General features: G+C 67.4%; 3 protein-coding genes across 3 annotated transcripts; 1 reads left to right on the forward strand and 2 right to left on the reverse strand.

The window, feature by feature from the left end:
- Nucleotides 1–210: 210 nt before the first annotated feature.
- CHLNCDRAFT_57824 (hypothetical protein) lies at nt 211–4,134 on the forward strand (the record flags this gene model as incomplete). The annotated part of the gene is made up of 14 exons (XM_005847506.1): nt 211–377; nt 546–712; nt 934–1,014; nt 1,185–1,295; nt 1,470–1,643; nt 1,819–1,907; nt 2,067–2,115; nt 2,293–2,433; nt 2,667–2,755; nt 2,954–3,043; nt 3,205–3,282; nt 3,502–3,563; nt 3,698–3,840; nt 3,992–4,134. The coding sequence occupies 14 exons, from the start codon at nt 211–213 to the stop codon at nt 4,132–4,134; spliced, it is 1,584 nt and encodes a 527-aa protein (XP_005847568.1).
- Nucleotides 4,135–4,458: 324 nt separating this feature from the next.
- CHLNCDRAFT_133816 (hypothetical protein) lies at nt 4,459–7,849 on the reverse strand (the record flags this gene model as incomplete). Its single annotated transcript, XM_005847677.1, has 8 exons — nt 4,459–4,810; nt 4,858–5,527; nt 5,723–5,864; nt 6,140–6,250; nt 6,665–6,802; nt 7,007–7,133; nt 7,366–7,564; nt 7,744–7,849. 8 exons carry the CDS (start codon nt 7,847–7,849, stop codon nt 4,459–4,461), a joined length of 1,845 nt encoding a protein of 614 aa, XP_005847739.1.
- A 192-nt stretch (nt 7,850–8,041) lies between these two features.
- On the reverse strand, nt 8,042–14,727 carry CHLNCDRAFT_133817 (hypothetical protein; the record flags this gene model as incomplete). The annotated part of the gene is made up of 19 exons (XM_005847678.1): nt 8,042–8,210; nt 8,352–8,559; nt 8,712–8,904; nt 9,094–9,212; nt 9,380–9,496; nt 9,673–9,776; nt 9,917–10,144; nt 10,312–10,526; nt 10,663–10,845; nt 11,012–11,159; nt 11,355–11,581; nt 11,754–11,996; nt 12,217–12,374; nt 12,573–12,929; nt 13,119–13,289; nt 13,367–13,489; nt 13,676–13,904; nt 14,069–14,097; nt 14,649–14,727. The coding sequence occupies 19 exons, from the start codon at nt 14,725–14,727 to the stop codon at nt 8,042–8,044; spliced, it is 3,300 nt and encodes a 1,099-aa protein (XP_005847740.1).
- Between the last annotated feature and the right edge of the window lie 381 nt (nt 14,728–15,108).

Raw genomic sequence — 15,108 nt, forward strand, 5'->3', positions numbered from 1 at the left:
CACCGCCCATTGCAGGTAATCATCGCCCGCCAGCGGAGGCCGCAGCCATCCACGGCAGCGCCAAACTAGTGTTTTTACCCTGCCCGCCGCTGCCGCCTGAAGAGGCGTCGGCAGCTCCCCTTGCGCCTGGGGTTCTCGCTCCCAAGCAGCAGCCCAACCAGGCTGCGCAATCCACGCCTCCCAGGAGCAGGGGGCTAGCAAGTGGGCGCCATGCCCCTCACCACGGCCGACCTGACGCTGCCGGCGCTGCGCGCCGCTTATGCCGCCGGCTCGCTGACGCCGACCGCCCTTGCACAGCAGCTGCTGCCGGCCGTTGCCGCCTCCCAGAGCGTCTTCATCTCGCGGCCCACAGAAGAGGAGGTGCTGGAGCGGTGCAGGTAGAGTGCGCTGCCATGCCTGGCAGAGCAGACGGGCCACACCTGGCTCTTAAGGAGCTAGCCGGGGAGGCGTTGTCGGGAGGGCATCAACAACCATCGAGTCCCTTGCTCATTCTCTGCCCTTTGATGCCTGACACTAGTGCTGCCTGGCCTGCCTGCTGCCTGCAGGTTCCTGGAGAGCCTCCCGGCGGAGCAGCGGGGCCCTCTGTGGGGCATCCCGTTTGCTGTGAAGGACAATATCGATGTGGCGGGGTGCCCCACCACTGCCGCATGTCCTGCATTTGAGTATGCGGCGGCGGAGCACGCGCGCGCGGTGAAGCCGCTGTTCGACGCAGGTGGGGGCAGCCTGCGATCCCTTGTCTTGCACTTCCTGCCTGCGGTTGAGAGAGCAGTATTGGGGATAGGTCGGGTGGATGGGACAGCCAGCCTCGGGCCACGGGTGTTCGTGTTGCCCCCGCCGCTGGACTGACAGAGCGGGCCTGCCGCGCAATTCGGGCCGCCTGCCCATGCCTTTGCACACGCCATCACGTGGCTCGCTGCGTGTGCACTCCTGCAGGCGGCATCTTCCTGGGGAAGACAAACCTGGACCAGTTTGCCTGCGGGCTGGTGGGCACCCGCTCGCCCTACGGCGTCCCGGGTGAGGACAGGCGCCGAAGAAAGGGTGTCGGTGGTCCCGAGGCCGCCGCCGTGCTGCATGGGCGCACCCGCCCACTGATGCTGTGCGCACGAGAGCTGCACGTGCCAGGCCGCCAGCTCACACTGTCATCTGTGTGTGCTCCTCGTCTCCTGTCCTCCCCTGTTCTGCAGCCAACGCATTTGACGACCGCTTCTCCCCTGGCGGCTCCTCCTGCGGCTCGGCGGTGGCGGTGGCTGCCGGCCTGTGCACCTTTGCGCTTGGGACCGACACGGCAGGCTCAGGTGGGCCTGGCTGCCGCCGTTGCGGGAGAGGCCAGCAGCAGCTGGCGCGGGGACCGGCTTGGTATTGGTTTGGCCGCTGCACTGCTACTGCAGGCGCAGCTGCCTGCGTGCTGCTGGTCGCCCGCGGCGCCTACCCCACTCGCTGCGACCTTCCGCTCCTGCCGCCGCCTGCAGGCCGCGTGCCTGCTGGCAACAACGGCATCGTGGGCATCAAGCCGTCGGTGGGGCGCTTCAGCACCACCGGCGTCGTGCCCGCCTGCCAGCTGCTCGACTGCCCCTCTGTGTTTGCGCTGAGCGTGGAGGATGGGGCCGAGGTGGCCCGGCTGATGGAGAACGGAGACATTGCAGGTGGGCGGGCGTGTGTGTGATGGCTGTGGTGTTGTGGTGGGTGCCGGTTTGGTGGATGTGTGGTCTGGGTCAGGGCATGGCGGCGCTCCTGTTCCAGGCGCACGTCTCTTTCGTGGCTGGCTGCATGGGATGGGCTGCAGCACATCTGTCATGTCAGCCTGCCGACCGCCTGCAGACCCCACCTACCGCCTGCCCAACGCTGCCAACCTGGCCAAGCGCTGGACGCCCCAGGCAGCCTTCCGCTTCGCCCTGCCGGGGCCGCAGGTGCGGTGCGGCGGCTGCTTGCAGGGTTCGAGCAACGCGTCAGGGCGGCAGAGCTAGCTGCCAGCCCTCCTCCATCTCAGGCTTGCCATGCCAGGCACACAGGCATGCCGTCAAGCCGCCCACGCCGCTCCTTCATGTGCCATGCCTGCTTCTCTGCAGTTCCTGGACGATTCGTTCCTGGGGCCCGGCGGCGAGCCTGTGCGGCAAGGTGACTGCGCCCGTGCATGCGCGCAGCAGTGCACCCCTGTGCTAGCTAATGATCACCAGCAATTCTTTTTCCATATCGCGCTGGCCACCTCGATCCCAGCTATCCGATGCCTGTGGCCTGCCTGCCTGCCTAAATAGGAGTATGAATATTCTCCCTGCCCGCCGCCTGCCCCTGCAGCCATGGAGGCGGCCATGGGGGAGGCGGTGCAGCGGCTGACGGCGCTGGGCGGCGAGCTCGTGCCGGGCTTTGACTTTGCGCCGTTTGCCGAGACGGCGGTGCTGCTGTACGGCGCCGCATTCGTGGCGGAGCGATACGCAGGTAGGCCTGCCGGCAGCAGGGCTGCGCTGAGCCTGGGCCGGTCGATCAGGCGCCTGCTGTATTGCTGTCGCGGCCTTGGCCGCCCTCGGAGGCCCCCAGGTTTCCCTGGCCGGCTCCTGGCAGCACCTGCCTGTGGCTAGGCAGAGCGTGGCATCTGATACCCCCTGCCCTACTTCCAGTACCTGCCTGCCCGACTCCCTCCCCTCTCCCCAAAAACTGCTCGTTCCCCGCAGGCATCCGGGAGTTCCTTGAGGGGCGCTTGGAGGCGCCGCTGGCGGCGCCGCAGCTGGCCAGCATCCACGACGACGAGCGCATGCTCAAGGTGCGTGCTTGTGGTGGGGGGTGCTGTCTGCTGGGGGTCAATGGTTTCCTTTGCCCCCAGCCGCTTCAGGGCTCTGCTGGGGCTGCTGCTCTGCTGATTATGGCTGCCTGCGAGATGCGGTGCTGTTCCTGCTGCACATGTGCATGCCCTCCAGCTTTCGCTCACCTGGTGCTGCCTCTGCCGCGCCGCTGCCGCCAGGTCATCCGCACCATCATCAGCAAGACAGAGGGCTTCAGCTCCGCAGATGTTTTCCAGGGGCTGCAGCAGCTGACCCAGCTGCGGGGCAAGGTGCGGGGCAGGCCTGCCGCGGAGCTGGCGCCGTCCTCTTGCTGCCGAGAGCTGTCAGCAGCGTCGACGTTTGGAGCGCCGCCCAGCTGTTTCCTCTGGCATGCACTGCTCTGCCCTTTGAATACCCGGCTCTCCTGGTGGCTTCGCTGCTGCTTCCGCAGTGCCGCGTTGAGCTGGCGAAGATTGATGTGCTGGTGGTGCCCACCTCAGCCTACAACTATACGATACAGGAGATCCAGGTGGGGTGGTGGTGCCGCTGACAGCAGGGCGTACTGCTGTGGCAGGGGACCCTGCATCCAGCTGCTGTTTACGGGGATGCTCACTGCATCCAGCTCGCGGATGCATCCTGCACATGCGGCCCAGGGCTGCCGCCGAATATGCGAGCGGGCAGCCCGGCGGCTCTGCAGCCCCCGCATGCCTGCGCTGACCGCGGCTGTGTGCTGGTCACTTCTCTGCAGGCCGAGGAGGAGGTGCCCGAGTATCCCAAGGTCACTTTCCACAAGAACGCCAACCTGGGCAGGTGCGCTGGTGGCAGGGCTGGGCCACTGACCATGTTGGCACCAGGCCTGCATGCGCCTCCTGCCTGTTTGTCGCGTCACCAAAATGCCACTTCCCCTCCTGACTGCTGACGCTGTACCGCACACTGTACTGCAGGTGGACCAACTTTGTGAACCTGCAGGACATGTGCGGTGTGAGCGTGTACAGCGGCCTGCTGCGGCTGCAGGGCGGCGCGGGCGAGACTGAGGAGCAACGCGCACGGCAGGAGCACCTGGCCGCCACCGGCAACCCCACCTCCGGTAGGCAGCCAGCCACGGAGCTGCGGCCTGGGCCTCCGGCACCGGGATGCATAACCCCAACCCCAGCGCTGTCAAGAGACCAAGAGGTGCTGCCGCCCGCCTGCCCAGTCTTCCTACCTCCGCCTTTCGCCATTCTTCTCTGCCCCTGCAGTGCTGCCCTTTGGCATTACCATGCTGGCCCCCTCATGGACCGACGAATACGTGGCGGGCATTGCGGCGGCCTACGAAAAGACCACAGGGCTGGCGGCGGGGCCGGCCGGCCACGGTGTCACGCCCTACCGCTCTCCCAAGTAGCGGCACGGCCACTGCTTGCAGCCTGCTCCGTGACACGCCCTTGCGGCCTCCTAGCTTTCCTTACAGTTGTGAGCACCCCCACGGTACTCTGTCCCACCCAGCCCTCTGAGAATTGCAATCAGAATCAAATGCTAGCGCGCCCCTATACCTGTCTCACATGAATTGTGAAGTGATTCTTGCTGCCTGCTGCCGCGGCCTGTCACGGGCACGGCAGGGAAAACGCTGGTGTAAACAACTAAAGTGTGCATCACATGCTTGGCTGCTCAGCTTCCTTGCTGTGTGCCATGGTGCGGGCTCTCTTGTTTTTTCTCTCTTGCTAGGGCCTCAGGCTGATGGGTGGCTGGAAGGCTGCCCTGCCTCCCACTGCTGATCCGGTCCCTGCGCCTCCTCAGCAGCATTAGCCGGCCCCTGCGCCTGCTGCTGCGCCCCCGCTGCCGCCTCTGCCGCCTCTGCAAGCTGCGGCTGCAGCTCCGGGCGCTGCTGGACCGGCGGCGCAGGCTGCGGCCCGCGTCTAGGCGAAGGCAGCGGCGCGCCCTCGGCCAGGGGCGGCAGTCCGGGCCAGGCAGGCAGGGTGGAGGAGTCGGATCGTTGCACCCCTTCCATCGGCAGCCGCATCTCAGCATCATCTGCCGCAGAGCGGCGGCTCATGGAGGAGCTGGTCCTCAGCAGCTTGCGCCTGCAGGGAGGGGTGTGATGCCGGCAGTGTGCAGCTGGTGGTGGCACTGGGCGGTTGTGGGTGGGCAGGCGGCGGCCCTGCAGAGCGGCCTGCTGTCGCAGCAGGGTTTCAGCGGGATGCTGTGCGGCCCAGCCAAATCTCGCCTGCTCTGCGGTGTGTCGCCGCCAAAGGCGCCGCGCAGGGGCCCCGCCCCTGCCTCCTCGTCCCGCGGCCCGGCGTGCACGTTGATGGTCGGCAGCCCGGCGCGGCTGTCGCGGGCCGCCTTGCCGCCATCGGCAGCCGCCGCAGCGGCGGCGATCTCGCCGTCGTCCGAAGTGAGCGGCTCCATTGTGCCGCGCTTGCTGCCCGCCACGCACGGCAGGCAGGCCAGGCCCAGGCTGGCACGCGCCGCGCTGAGCTTGGCGGCCACGCTGCGCCCCGGCGTGCCGCCGCCGTCGCCGCCGGCCTCTCCACCATCCTCGCCGCCGTCCTCGCTGACCTCTGCGGCCGCCTCGGCGGTGGCGGCCTGCCTGGAGGCCCTCCTGTCTCGCCGCTTCTGCGACCAGTTGCGCGAGAGCTGGCGGGCGAGGTGGAGGCCGTTGAAGAAGATGGCGCAGGCCAGCAGGAATCCCACGCCGGAGCTCAGCGTCAGCTGCACCACGCCCAGCGCCGTGGCGCCGCCGCCGTCGAGGTCCTCCCACTTGCTCACGCCTGCCGTCAGCAGCAGCAGCCACAGTACTGCGCGGGGAGGCGGCGGCGGCGGGGCCGCAGGGATCGAGCACAGGGGTGAGAGCCGGGGTGAGGGCTGCTGCTGCTCGAGGCCACAGTCAGCATGCCTGGGGTGGGGGCATGCAGCGGTAGCACGGGCAGCACAGCAGCAGCCAGCAGCGTTCCTCCAACGCCATTGCGCTCGCCTCGCCCGCCGCCGCCCACCTGTGAGGGAGGCCAGCTGCAGCCAGTTGTCCACGTGCGCGGCAAAGGGCCAGCAGCGCAGCGTCAGCATGATGTACACCAGCAGTACGACCTGCCCCGCCGCCGCCTGCAGGCTGCCGTTGGCCTGGGTGGGGATGAACACCTGCAGGGAGGGGGCAGGCAGGAGGGGTGCCAAGCATGACAGCAGACAACAGGCAAGTGAGTGGCAGGGCCTGCGGCAGCACACGTGGCGCAGCCACATTTCACACCAAGTCTGTGCTCAGATGCCGCTCATGTGTCCCCTCCCTCCCTCCCTCTCTCCACTCTCCACACACGCAAACACACACACACACACACACACACACACCACCGCTCGCAGGCCACCACACCCCCACCGCTGCCACCACCGCTGTGTCTTTCTTTCCGCCGCCGCCGCACCGGCATGAAGGCGATGGCAAACTTGCGCAGCATCTCCGTCGTCTCCCAGTAGGGGAAGCGGCAGGAGTAGGAGGAGTAGAGGAAGCCGTACTTAGCTTGGACCACCGCGTCCTGCAGCCAGGCAGCCAGGCAGGCAGGCAGGCAGGCAGGCAGGCAGGGAGGGAGGGAGGGAGAGTAGTAACGGTGCAGGGAAGGACGATTGGTTGGAAGAGAGGAGTGGCCCTGGGGGCAAGGCAGAAGGAGCCGCAGCAAGCAATTGGCGAGGCAGACGGTGACAGCAGCGGGCGGCGGGTGGGTACCACCGGCCGCAAGGAGCGGAGAGCGCTGACCACAGCGTGCGCGGCAGCAGCTGCAGGAGATGGCCACGGCCCCTCACGCGGCTGCCCCCTGTGCCAGCAGCTGCCGCCCCCTGCACCCGCAGCTGCCCCCGCCTTGCACCCGCAGCTGCCCCCGTGAACCAGCATCTGCCCCCCTGCACCAGCGGCTGCCCCCTGCGCCGGCAGCAGCCCACAGCGCCAAGCTCACGTCCAGCTTGCCGCGGTTGAGGTAGACGGCGGCGAACCAGAAGGCGGGGATGACGGCGGCGTACAGGATGAGCAGCGGGATGCCGGGGATCATGTATTTGAGGTAGGTGGCCACAAAGGCGCCGCCGGGGTACTTGACCTGCGAGACGGCGGGATTGGTGGGAGCGGGCAGGGAGCCTGTTGTGGCGAGCAGGCGGCGTGCACCGGCGGGCACGCTGCAAGCCATACAGACACACACACTCCGCTATTCTCCACTCCGCTCCACTCCACTCCACACACTCCAAGCACAGCACACGCCGCCACCGCGCCAGCAGCCCCCGCCACACCGCCCGGCCTGGCCCACCATGATTGAGAAATCTGCCTTGAGGAAGGTGCCTACATCCAGCTTCTTCCACCCAAACAGCTGCAGCGCCGTCATCGCGCAGCGAGGGTACAGCAGCGTGACAAACCAGAAGGCGTTCTTCCAGCACCTGGGGCGGGGGAGGGAAGGAGAGGCGGGGGCAGGGAAGGATGGACGGGAGGGGAGAGGGAGGTGGTGCTGGGCCGGCGCGGAGAGGCGCGGGGCTTGCTGGCGGCGGAAGCACGGAGGGGCGAGCAGCAGGCAGCAGCCGTGGGGGCGGCGCGGCCCAAACGCCCTCCTCCAGTGCAGCCACAGCCCTCATTCCCGAGGGCCGTCCCCCTCCTCTTGCAGCATCGCGCCACCTGATCTTCAGCCCCTCCAGCCAGCCCACCACGCCGCCCGTGGCGGCGCCATCCACGCGCCGCTCCCGCCGCGGGTCCAGCCGCCGCAGCGCCAGCTCAGCGCCATAGTAGGCCGTCACGCAAGTGCCCACGCACACAAAGGGCAGCACCATTTGGAAGATGTACACCACATAGAAGCTGCCGCCGCCAAAGAAGCACTCTGCAGGCGGACGGGCAGGCAAAGGCAGGCAGCGAGCGGGGGCAGGGTGAGCTGTGCTGTGTGGCTGCCACACCAGCGCCGCCAGCCAGCCAGAGGGTGCCAGCCGGTGCTGACCGGTGCACCATGTAGCCGTGGACCGCACGGCGGCAGCTCACGCCGCTGGTCTGCGCTGAGCCTACCTGGCGCAAACATGGAGAAGCCGGCGTTGAGGATCTCAAACCAGCCCAGCGCGGTGCTGGTGGCTGTGGGCCACATAACATCATAGTCTCGGAAGAGGGCCAGCATCTGCAGGCACGCAGAGTAAAGTGGAGAAGCAGCTGAGCGGTACCACCAGCAAAAGCTAACGCAGCAGCACTAGCCGCCGACGCCGACGCCGCAGCAGCAGCAGCAGCCCAAGCATGGACCAGCAGCAGCAGCACCACCACCAGCCACCAACTCCACAGCAGCCACAAACACTGCCCAACACCGAGCGAGCAATCAGTGCGAGCTTGCCTGGAAGTGGGTGAGGAAGATTTTGATTTTGGTCATGATGCCCGGCCCGGTGCCGCCCCAGTCCCAGTCGCGGGCAAACAGGGCCACCGCCAGCAGGGTGAGCAGGATGACGGTCACCGCAAGCATGGCCTTGGACTGGGCTCCAGCGCAGGTGCTGCAACCACGGCGTGGCACAGCGTGGCACAGCGTGGCAGCATGACAGCGTCAGCATTGCAAAACCTGGCCAGCATGCTACGCTGCTCGGCACAAGTGAAACGGAGACGGGCCCAGCCAGCAGGGTGGCTCCAGCACTCACTTGCAGCTGCCGCTGAGCTTGAAGTAGCCAGGCAGGCAGACGTCGCAGAGCGGGCCCTGCTGCCCCGGGGCGCACGCCGCGTCGCCGGCGGGCGCGCCCGCCAGGCACACGCCCGACAGCATGCAGGGGTAGAAGGCCACAGAGGCGTTGGAGGAGCGCCAGTAGTTGGAGAGGGACTTGATCTCGCTGCCGCCTGCGCAGTCGGCGCCTGCAGGAGCAACAGGGGCAGCAGAGGACGAAGAGAGAAGAGCAGCGATGGGAGGCGCTGGCAGCAGGCCACAGCCGGCACAAGCAGCAGCAGGCTGCTTTGGGAGTTGGCGGAGCAAGCAGGACAGGCAGGCAGGAGGCAGGCGGGCGCACCGTCGGGGCAGGGTAGGCAGGCGCCGCCATCCAGGTTGAAAGTGCCGTCGCTGCACTCAACGCAATCGTCCAGGCTGGTGGTGGGCTGGCTCCCGGGTGCGCACGCAGCGATGGTGACGGGGAGGGGCAGCGGCGGCAGCACGCCGATGGGCAGCAGCTTGCCACTGGGGCCGCTCGTCCCATCAAAGTTGATCTGCACGCACACCCACACAACCACCCACACACACTTAGGCGGGGGTTCAATCAGGCCTGATCTAGGCACAGGACACAGCTTGTCAAGCAGCAAAACAGCCAGGCAGAGAGCCTGGCCCGGGATGGCTTACTGCTCTGCACGGCATGTTGTTAGAAACAGCCATCAGCGACAACCGGCAAGCCACCCCACCTGCAGGTCGTAGCTCTGGTTGATGGTCCCCTTGAGCTGCAGGTTGTCAAAGCTGGCCACGCCCTGCAGCGCCATCTCCTCCCGCCCCTTGGAGCTCAGCACAGCGCTCGTAGAGTTGACTGCAGTTAGCAGGGGCAGCGGAGGGCCAGCGGTTCGAGCTTGCACCGAACAGGGCGGAACCGACAGCTCAAGCCTGCTCCTGCACCGGCCCAACGCATCGCCCCAGCAGCAGGCGTGTGGCGTGCTGAGGGAGAGCACCACCACCCGCAGCAGCAGGTTGCCCTACCTGTGGCAGCGCAGACGCCCTTGGCGGTGGCGGCCACCGAGCCGTAGAAGTCCAGCAGGCGGACCTCAAAGGGCGGGAAGTTGCAGTTGGTCTGCACCAGCGACGGCGGCTGGTCGCCTGCGGCATGGACCGTGAGCGCGGCGCAGGGGGCAGCAGCGCAGCCACAGGGGGACGTGAATCTCAGCAGCAGTGGCAAGCATCTGCTAAGGCATGCGACAGCAACCCGCACTGCTGCGGCATGGCAGTACGGACTACGGACAGCGGTACATTGCGGTACGCTCAAACCTCCTCACCGTACTGCATCTCCAGTGCCTCTGTGGCGAAGTAGGGGCCCTCTGCCGGCTCCACGCTGCACTCCCGACAGGTAAGCTCCGCGCCAGGCGACTTGCTCCGCAGCCTGCAGGCAGGCGGGCAGGCAGGCAGGCAGGCAGGCAGGCGGCCAGCAAAAATGACTTTTTGGAGTCATCGGCGAGGCAGCTGAGCAACCCCCTGCCTGATCAGCATGCCACACAACCAGCACCGGCAGTAGGCCCTCACCAGTAGGCAGCAGAGCCCATGCCCTGCGCCACGTTGCCGGCCAGGGAGAGCTGGGCCAGCGAGGCGCCCCGGCTGAGGTTGGCTGCCAGGAACAGGCCGCCGCCGAAGAAGGCAGTGTTGGCGGCCAGCTGGCTGGCAGCTACGCTGAAGTTGGGGTGGGCCAGGTAAAGGCCTCCCCCCACCCCTTGCAGCTCCAAAGCCACAGAGTTGCCGGCAAAGAGCGACTCGCTGCAGGCAGGCAGGCATGCATGTTCAGGAGAGCAGCGGGCGCAGCCAGCCAGCCGCCACGTTGGGAGCTGCGTGCCTCCTGGCACCTCCCTGGCACCTCGCACCTCCCTGCCGTGCAAGGCAGCTGGGCCCCGCCTGTGGCACAGTCTGAGCCAAAATTCGCCCACCTGACTGCCAGCCGGCTCCCAGGGTTGAAACCTGCGTAGAACAGCCCGCCGCCCGCCATCCTCGCCACGTTGCCGCTGACGTTCAGGGCAGACAGCAGCGCGGTGATGGGGTTGCACAGGCCGCCGCGGGCGCACCGCTCGTCCAGCGCAATGGCGCCGCCCACACCGTCAGACATGCCGCCGCCGGTGGCCGCATTGCCGACCAGCTCCACGGCCTGCAGGCAATGGTGATATGGGGCAACGGAGAGATGCTGAAGATTCCAGCACAGCACGCTGACGTGGCAATGCAGCGACCACACCATTACTAACAAAGCGCAGCGCAGCCGCTGTCCCACAGCCAGGCCTGCTCACATTCATGCGCAGGCTGCCCGCCGCCACGTGCACCGCGCCGCCCCGGTCGGATGCCTGGTTGCCGCTGAAGCTGACTGTGTCCAGGCTGACAGAGGCGTAGGCGGCGGCCTCCTCGCTGGCGCCGCACTGGTCGGTGCTGCTGCCGTTGAAGGGCTCCACGCCGACGAAGATGCCGCCACCGCCCTGCATTCCCAGTGGCGGGACGAGAACAGCGCGGCAGATGAGCGCGGGCGGCTGCCTGCTTGGCAGCAGACCAAAAGCAGCGCCGCCTGCTTGCTGCTCGGCAGCTGGGGCCTCCCAGCTGCCGGCACTCCCAGCAGGGCGTCTCCCCGTCGAGCAGGCGCCTCACCACTGGGCGGCTGGAGGCGCAGCTGGAGGCGCCGTTGGCGGCAAAGAGCGACTGGGAGGCGTTGAGGGAGGCGCCGTCGCCGACCGCGATGCCGGCGCCGTATCCCGAGGCGCTGTTCTGGCTGAACTGGGAGCCCACCACCACGAGGCTGCGGGGCAGGAGGGGCAGCAAGGAGGCTGTGTGTTGGGGCGTGTGTTGGGGCGTGGAGCTGGCCGAATGGTTGTGTCTTGGTAGGGTTCGGGATGAGGTGCGGAGCACAGGGACCAACCAGCTCAGGCTGGGCTGCCTAGTACCCCTGCCGCAGCCACCACTGCTGCCGGCCATGCCATGCCATGCCGCTCACGGGCAGGGGCCCTCTGCAAAGAAGCCGCCCCCGACCGCCGCCGTGTTGTTCTGCACGCGGCAGCCGTACAGGCCCACGGGCGTGGCCGACTGGCACCAGCCGCCGCCGCCGCGGGCCGCCGCCACGTTGCTGGTGATGCTGACATTGACCAGCGCCGCCATGTCGGCGGATTCGATGTTGAAAGCGGCGCCGTGGTCGGTGGCCACGTTGCCATCGACCACGCTGTCCTGCGGTACAGCCAGGCAGGCAGGCAGTACAGGCAGGGCGCAGCCAGGTGGCAGCATGGGAGGCTTGGCGACGCGTGCAGCAACGGCATGCAGGTCAGCAGCACCGCAATGGGAAAAGCCTGCTGCAAGGGCATGGGAAGCCTGGGCAGGCGCAGCACACAGGGGGGCTCACGTTGACAGACACAATGGTGGGCACCACGATATTGCCTTCCGCCATGCGCATGGCATTCAGCCCGCCCCCGAAGCTGGCCCTGTTGCCGCTCAGCTCGCAGCCCCGCAGCAGCGCCACGGCGGAGAAGAGGGAGATGGCGCCGCCGCCGCCCCACTCGGCGGCGTTGCCCACGTGGCGGGTGGCAGTGGCGTTGTACATTCCGTACTGCACCAGCACCCCGCCGCCGTACACCACCGCCGTGTTCTGCAGGCCAGGGCGAGTCGGCAGGCAGCTGGCTGGGCAGGCACCCAGAGGCGCAGCCAGGGCAGCTCGCCAGGCGGGCTCGCAGGCAGGCAGCCTGGCAAGACGCGGAGCGGGCTGCCGGCGGCGCGCCGGCAGCGCATCAGTCCAGCCCAGACCACCAGCAAGCGGCATGCAGGGCAGGCCCAGCCCCAGCGGCAGCCGCAGGGCCTGCTGCGCTCACGTTGATCAGTTCTGAGTCCACGATCGTCACGTTGGATCCCCACACCAGGATGGCCCCCGCAAAGCTGCCAGACTTGTTGTCCACCGCCCGCACCCGCTCCAGCCGCACCTCGGCCGCCAGCTGCGCCGAGATGGCGCCACCAGAGAACCCCACAGAGCCTGCGGGGATGGAGGTAGAGGGGCCGTGAGGCAAGCAGGTAGGGCACGGCGGCGCAAGGCGGAGCGAGGTGCAGCAGGCGGCGCGCGGACGGCAGCCAGGCGCCACGTGCACAGCAGGCAGGGGGGCAGGAGCAGGCCTCAAGGACACCGGCCAGCCAGCTGGGCAGCCGGCCCCGGCCGTTGTGGGCCAATCCGCACCTCCTGCCACCAGAGTGTCCCGCACGAGGGAGGGGCGGGTGTTGAGGAAGTAGAGCGCGCCTCCCTGGCATGTGCCGGGGGCGCCGTCGTTGCGCAGGAACTCGCAGCCCTCCACCTGGACGGCGCCCTCGCTGACGTGGATGGCGCCCCCAAAGTTGGCGTAGTTGTCCCAGAAGCGGCAGCCCAGGATGCGCGGCGCGGCGGCGGCGCCCGACGCCGAGATGGCGCCGCCGTTGCCGGGGGCGGCGGGGTCGCGGGAGCCGCAGCGCGAGAAGATGCAGTTGGAGAAGGTGGGGGAGGCGTCGGCGATCGACACGCAGCCGCCGGGGACGGAGATGCCGTTGGCGATGGTGAAGCCTGCGGCGGGAGGGCGAAGCGAGTGAGCGGCGCAGCAGGCATCGGGCGGGCGCCCGCCGAAAACAGCATGGCAGGCTGGCCGCACTGCCCATCACGGAGCATCCACTGCATTCAATTGATCAAATGAATGCCTGGGGAAGCTGTGTGTTATGGCGCCTGCAGCCCAGCAAAGCCAAGAGCTGTGCATACCCGACACCTGGGCGCCCTGCCCGTCGGCGGCGGTGAACACGAACGCGCGGCAGGCGGCGGAGCGCTGGCAGTCGATGGCCGTGGCCCCGGGCCCAGCCACAGCCAGCAGGGTGACATTCTTGCCGCCGAAGCTCAGGTTGGTGTTGCCTGGGCCGATGTAGGGCGAGCCCTCTGCAGCAGGCAGGGCCAGGCACGTCGGCGTTCCGTGCCCGAGCCGCGGCAGCACCTCGGCTTGCTCTCGATCGCACCTGGGAGCACGTTCACAGTGGTTCCAGGCGCGGCAGCGTCGATGGCGGCCTGTATCGTCGGCACCTGCAGCAGCCGCCGGCAGGGGCCGCTCCCGCAGGGCTGGCTGGAAACGAACAGGTTGCCTGCATCGTGTAGGAGCGTGTAAGAGGGCAATGTTACCAGTTTCCAGTAAGTTTTGCAGGCGGTGAGGGTGGCGCTGAGCGCCGGCGCCCACTGCCACTGCTCTGTCCCCTCTTCTCCTGCCTTTTGCTGCCCACCTTGGGAAATGGCGGGCCTAGAAGGTGAAGTAGCAGCCACAACTTGCCCACCGGCGTCCAGAGCCAAGACGCGGTAGAAGGGGCGGGAGGCATCGCCGCCACCGCCATCCACGATGCTGTAGGTGTCGTGCACTGCATCCAACCTTGGCTCGGCGGCCAGCAGGCTGCGCACGTAGCCTCCCTCCCCAGGCTCAGGCATGACTGCCAGCGGCCAGCGCTGGATGGCATACGCAACCGCCGCGGGAGTGCTGCGGTCTCTGGGAACCGCCGACCACACAACCTGCGGCAGGCAAAGGGGAGACATGTTTCGCGACAGCAAGTGGCACACATGAATGAATCAGGTGCTGGCAGGGCCAGCGCCTTGCAATCAAGCGTGAACCGCCCTTTCACAAAGGCGGCGGCAAGCGGCCAGCTCCAACCGCTGGCAGCAGAGGCAACACCGACCTCTGTTGACTCGCCATCCTCTGCCAGCACTGCATAGTGCCAGAGTCCGCTTCTGATCGCCAGCGAGCCTCCATGTTGACCTCTTGCATTCGTCGGCAGTGCACTGGCGCAGGTGGCGGCGGTTGCCGCCATCAAGAGGAGCAGCATCACGCGCGACTGCGCACCAGCTGCTGCGAGGCTGTTGATGCGAGGCCGCATTCACAATGATTTTCGAGCTTTTAAAAACTCATTGAGCTGCCGACAAGCTCGGGGGCCGCGGGGCAGTTGTGGTAATGTGGCAGATGATGCTCCGAGCGAACCGGTCTTCGGGAAACGCTGCGTCTCGCGTTGAATGATTAGTTTAGGAGCATTGCAAGAGACGCGGCAGTGTCTGTTGGGGGCAACCGCACTGAGCTGTACGCGAAGGGGTCAACAGCGCCAGCCTGGCGTCGGGAGGCGACTGGCCAAAGCGCAAATCCATTCAAGAACCGAGCCCTGATGGTGACAACTGCAGCATTAGCCAGAATCATTGATCATTGACGCAAAATGCCATGGCAGGCTGCCCAACCCCAACGCTCATTTGTGCACTGGCCCGCCTCACTCTGGTCCGGCTGGAGCAGCCCACTGCCGCCGCAAACGTCCGCCCATGAGCCCTCCGTGGGCCCAAACAGCAGCTCCATGTAGGGTTTCTGGTTGTACTACGGTTCAGAAGAAACTAATGCAGAGGAAAAAACATCATCGGTGCCAGAAGGGCATCATTGGCGGCAGCCCTCTTGCTGTGTGCGCTGAGCGGGCGGGCGGGTGTTTTGAGCCTGAAACTCAGGCCCGGGCCGCCTCCATACCCCAGCGCCTCCCACAACCACGCCCACCGGTGATAGTTTGCAGACGCCGCAACACTGCGTTTCACAAACGAGGTCGAGTGGCTTCAGCCCAGGGCCCATGCCGTGGGATCTGAGCCAGTTCGACAGAGATAGACTCGAGAAGGGCAGGAGGCTGCTGCAGGAGTCTGAGGAGCACCGGGGCAGCAGGGACCTGCAGGCGCGCCCGCCTGCGGCATGCCG

Source organism: Chlorella variabilis (genome assembly GCF_000147415.1).
Source record: "Chlorella variabilis unplaced genomic scaffold CHLNCscaffold_10, whole genome shotgun sequence".
NCBI lineage: Eukaryota > Viridiplantae > Chlorophyta > Trebouxiophyceae > Chlorellales > Chlorellaceae > Chlorella > Chlorella variabilis.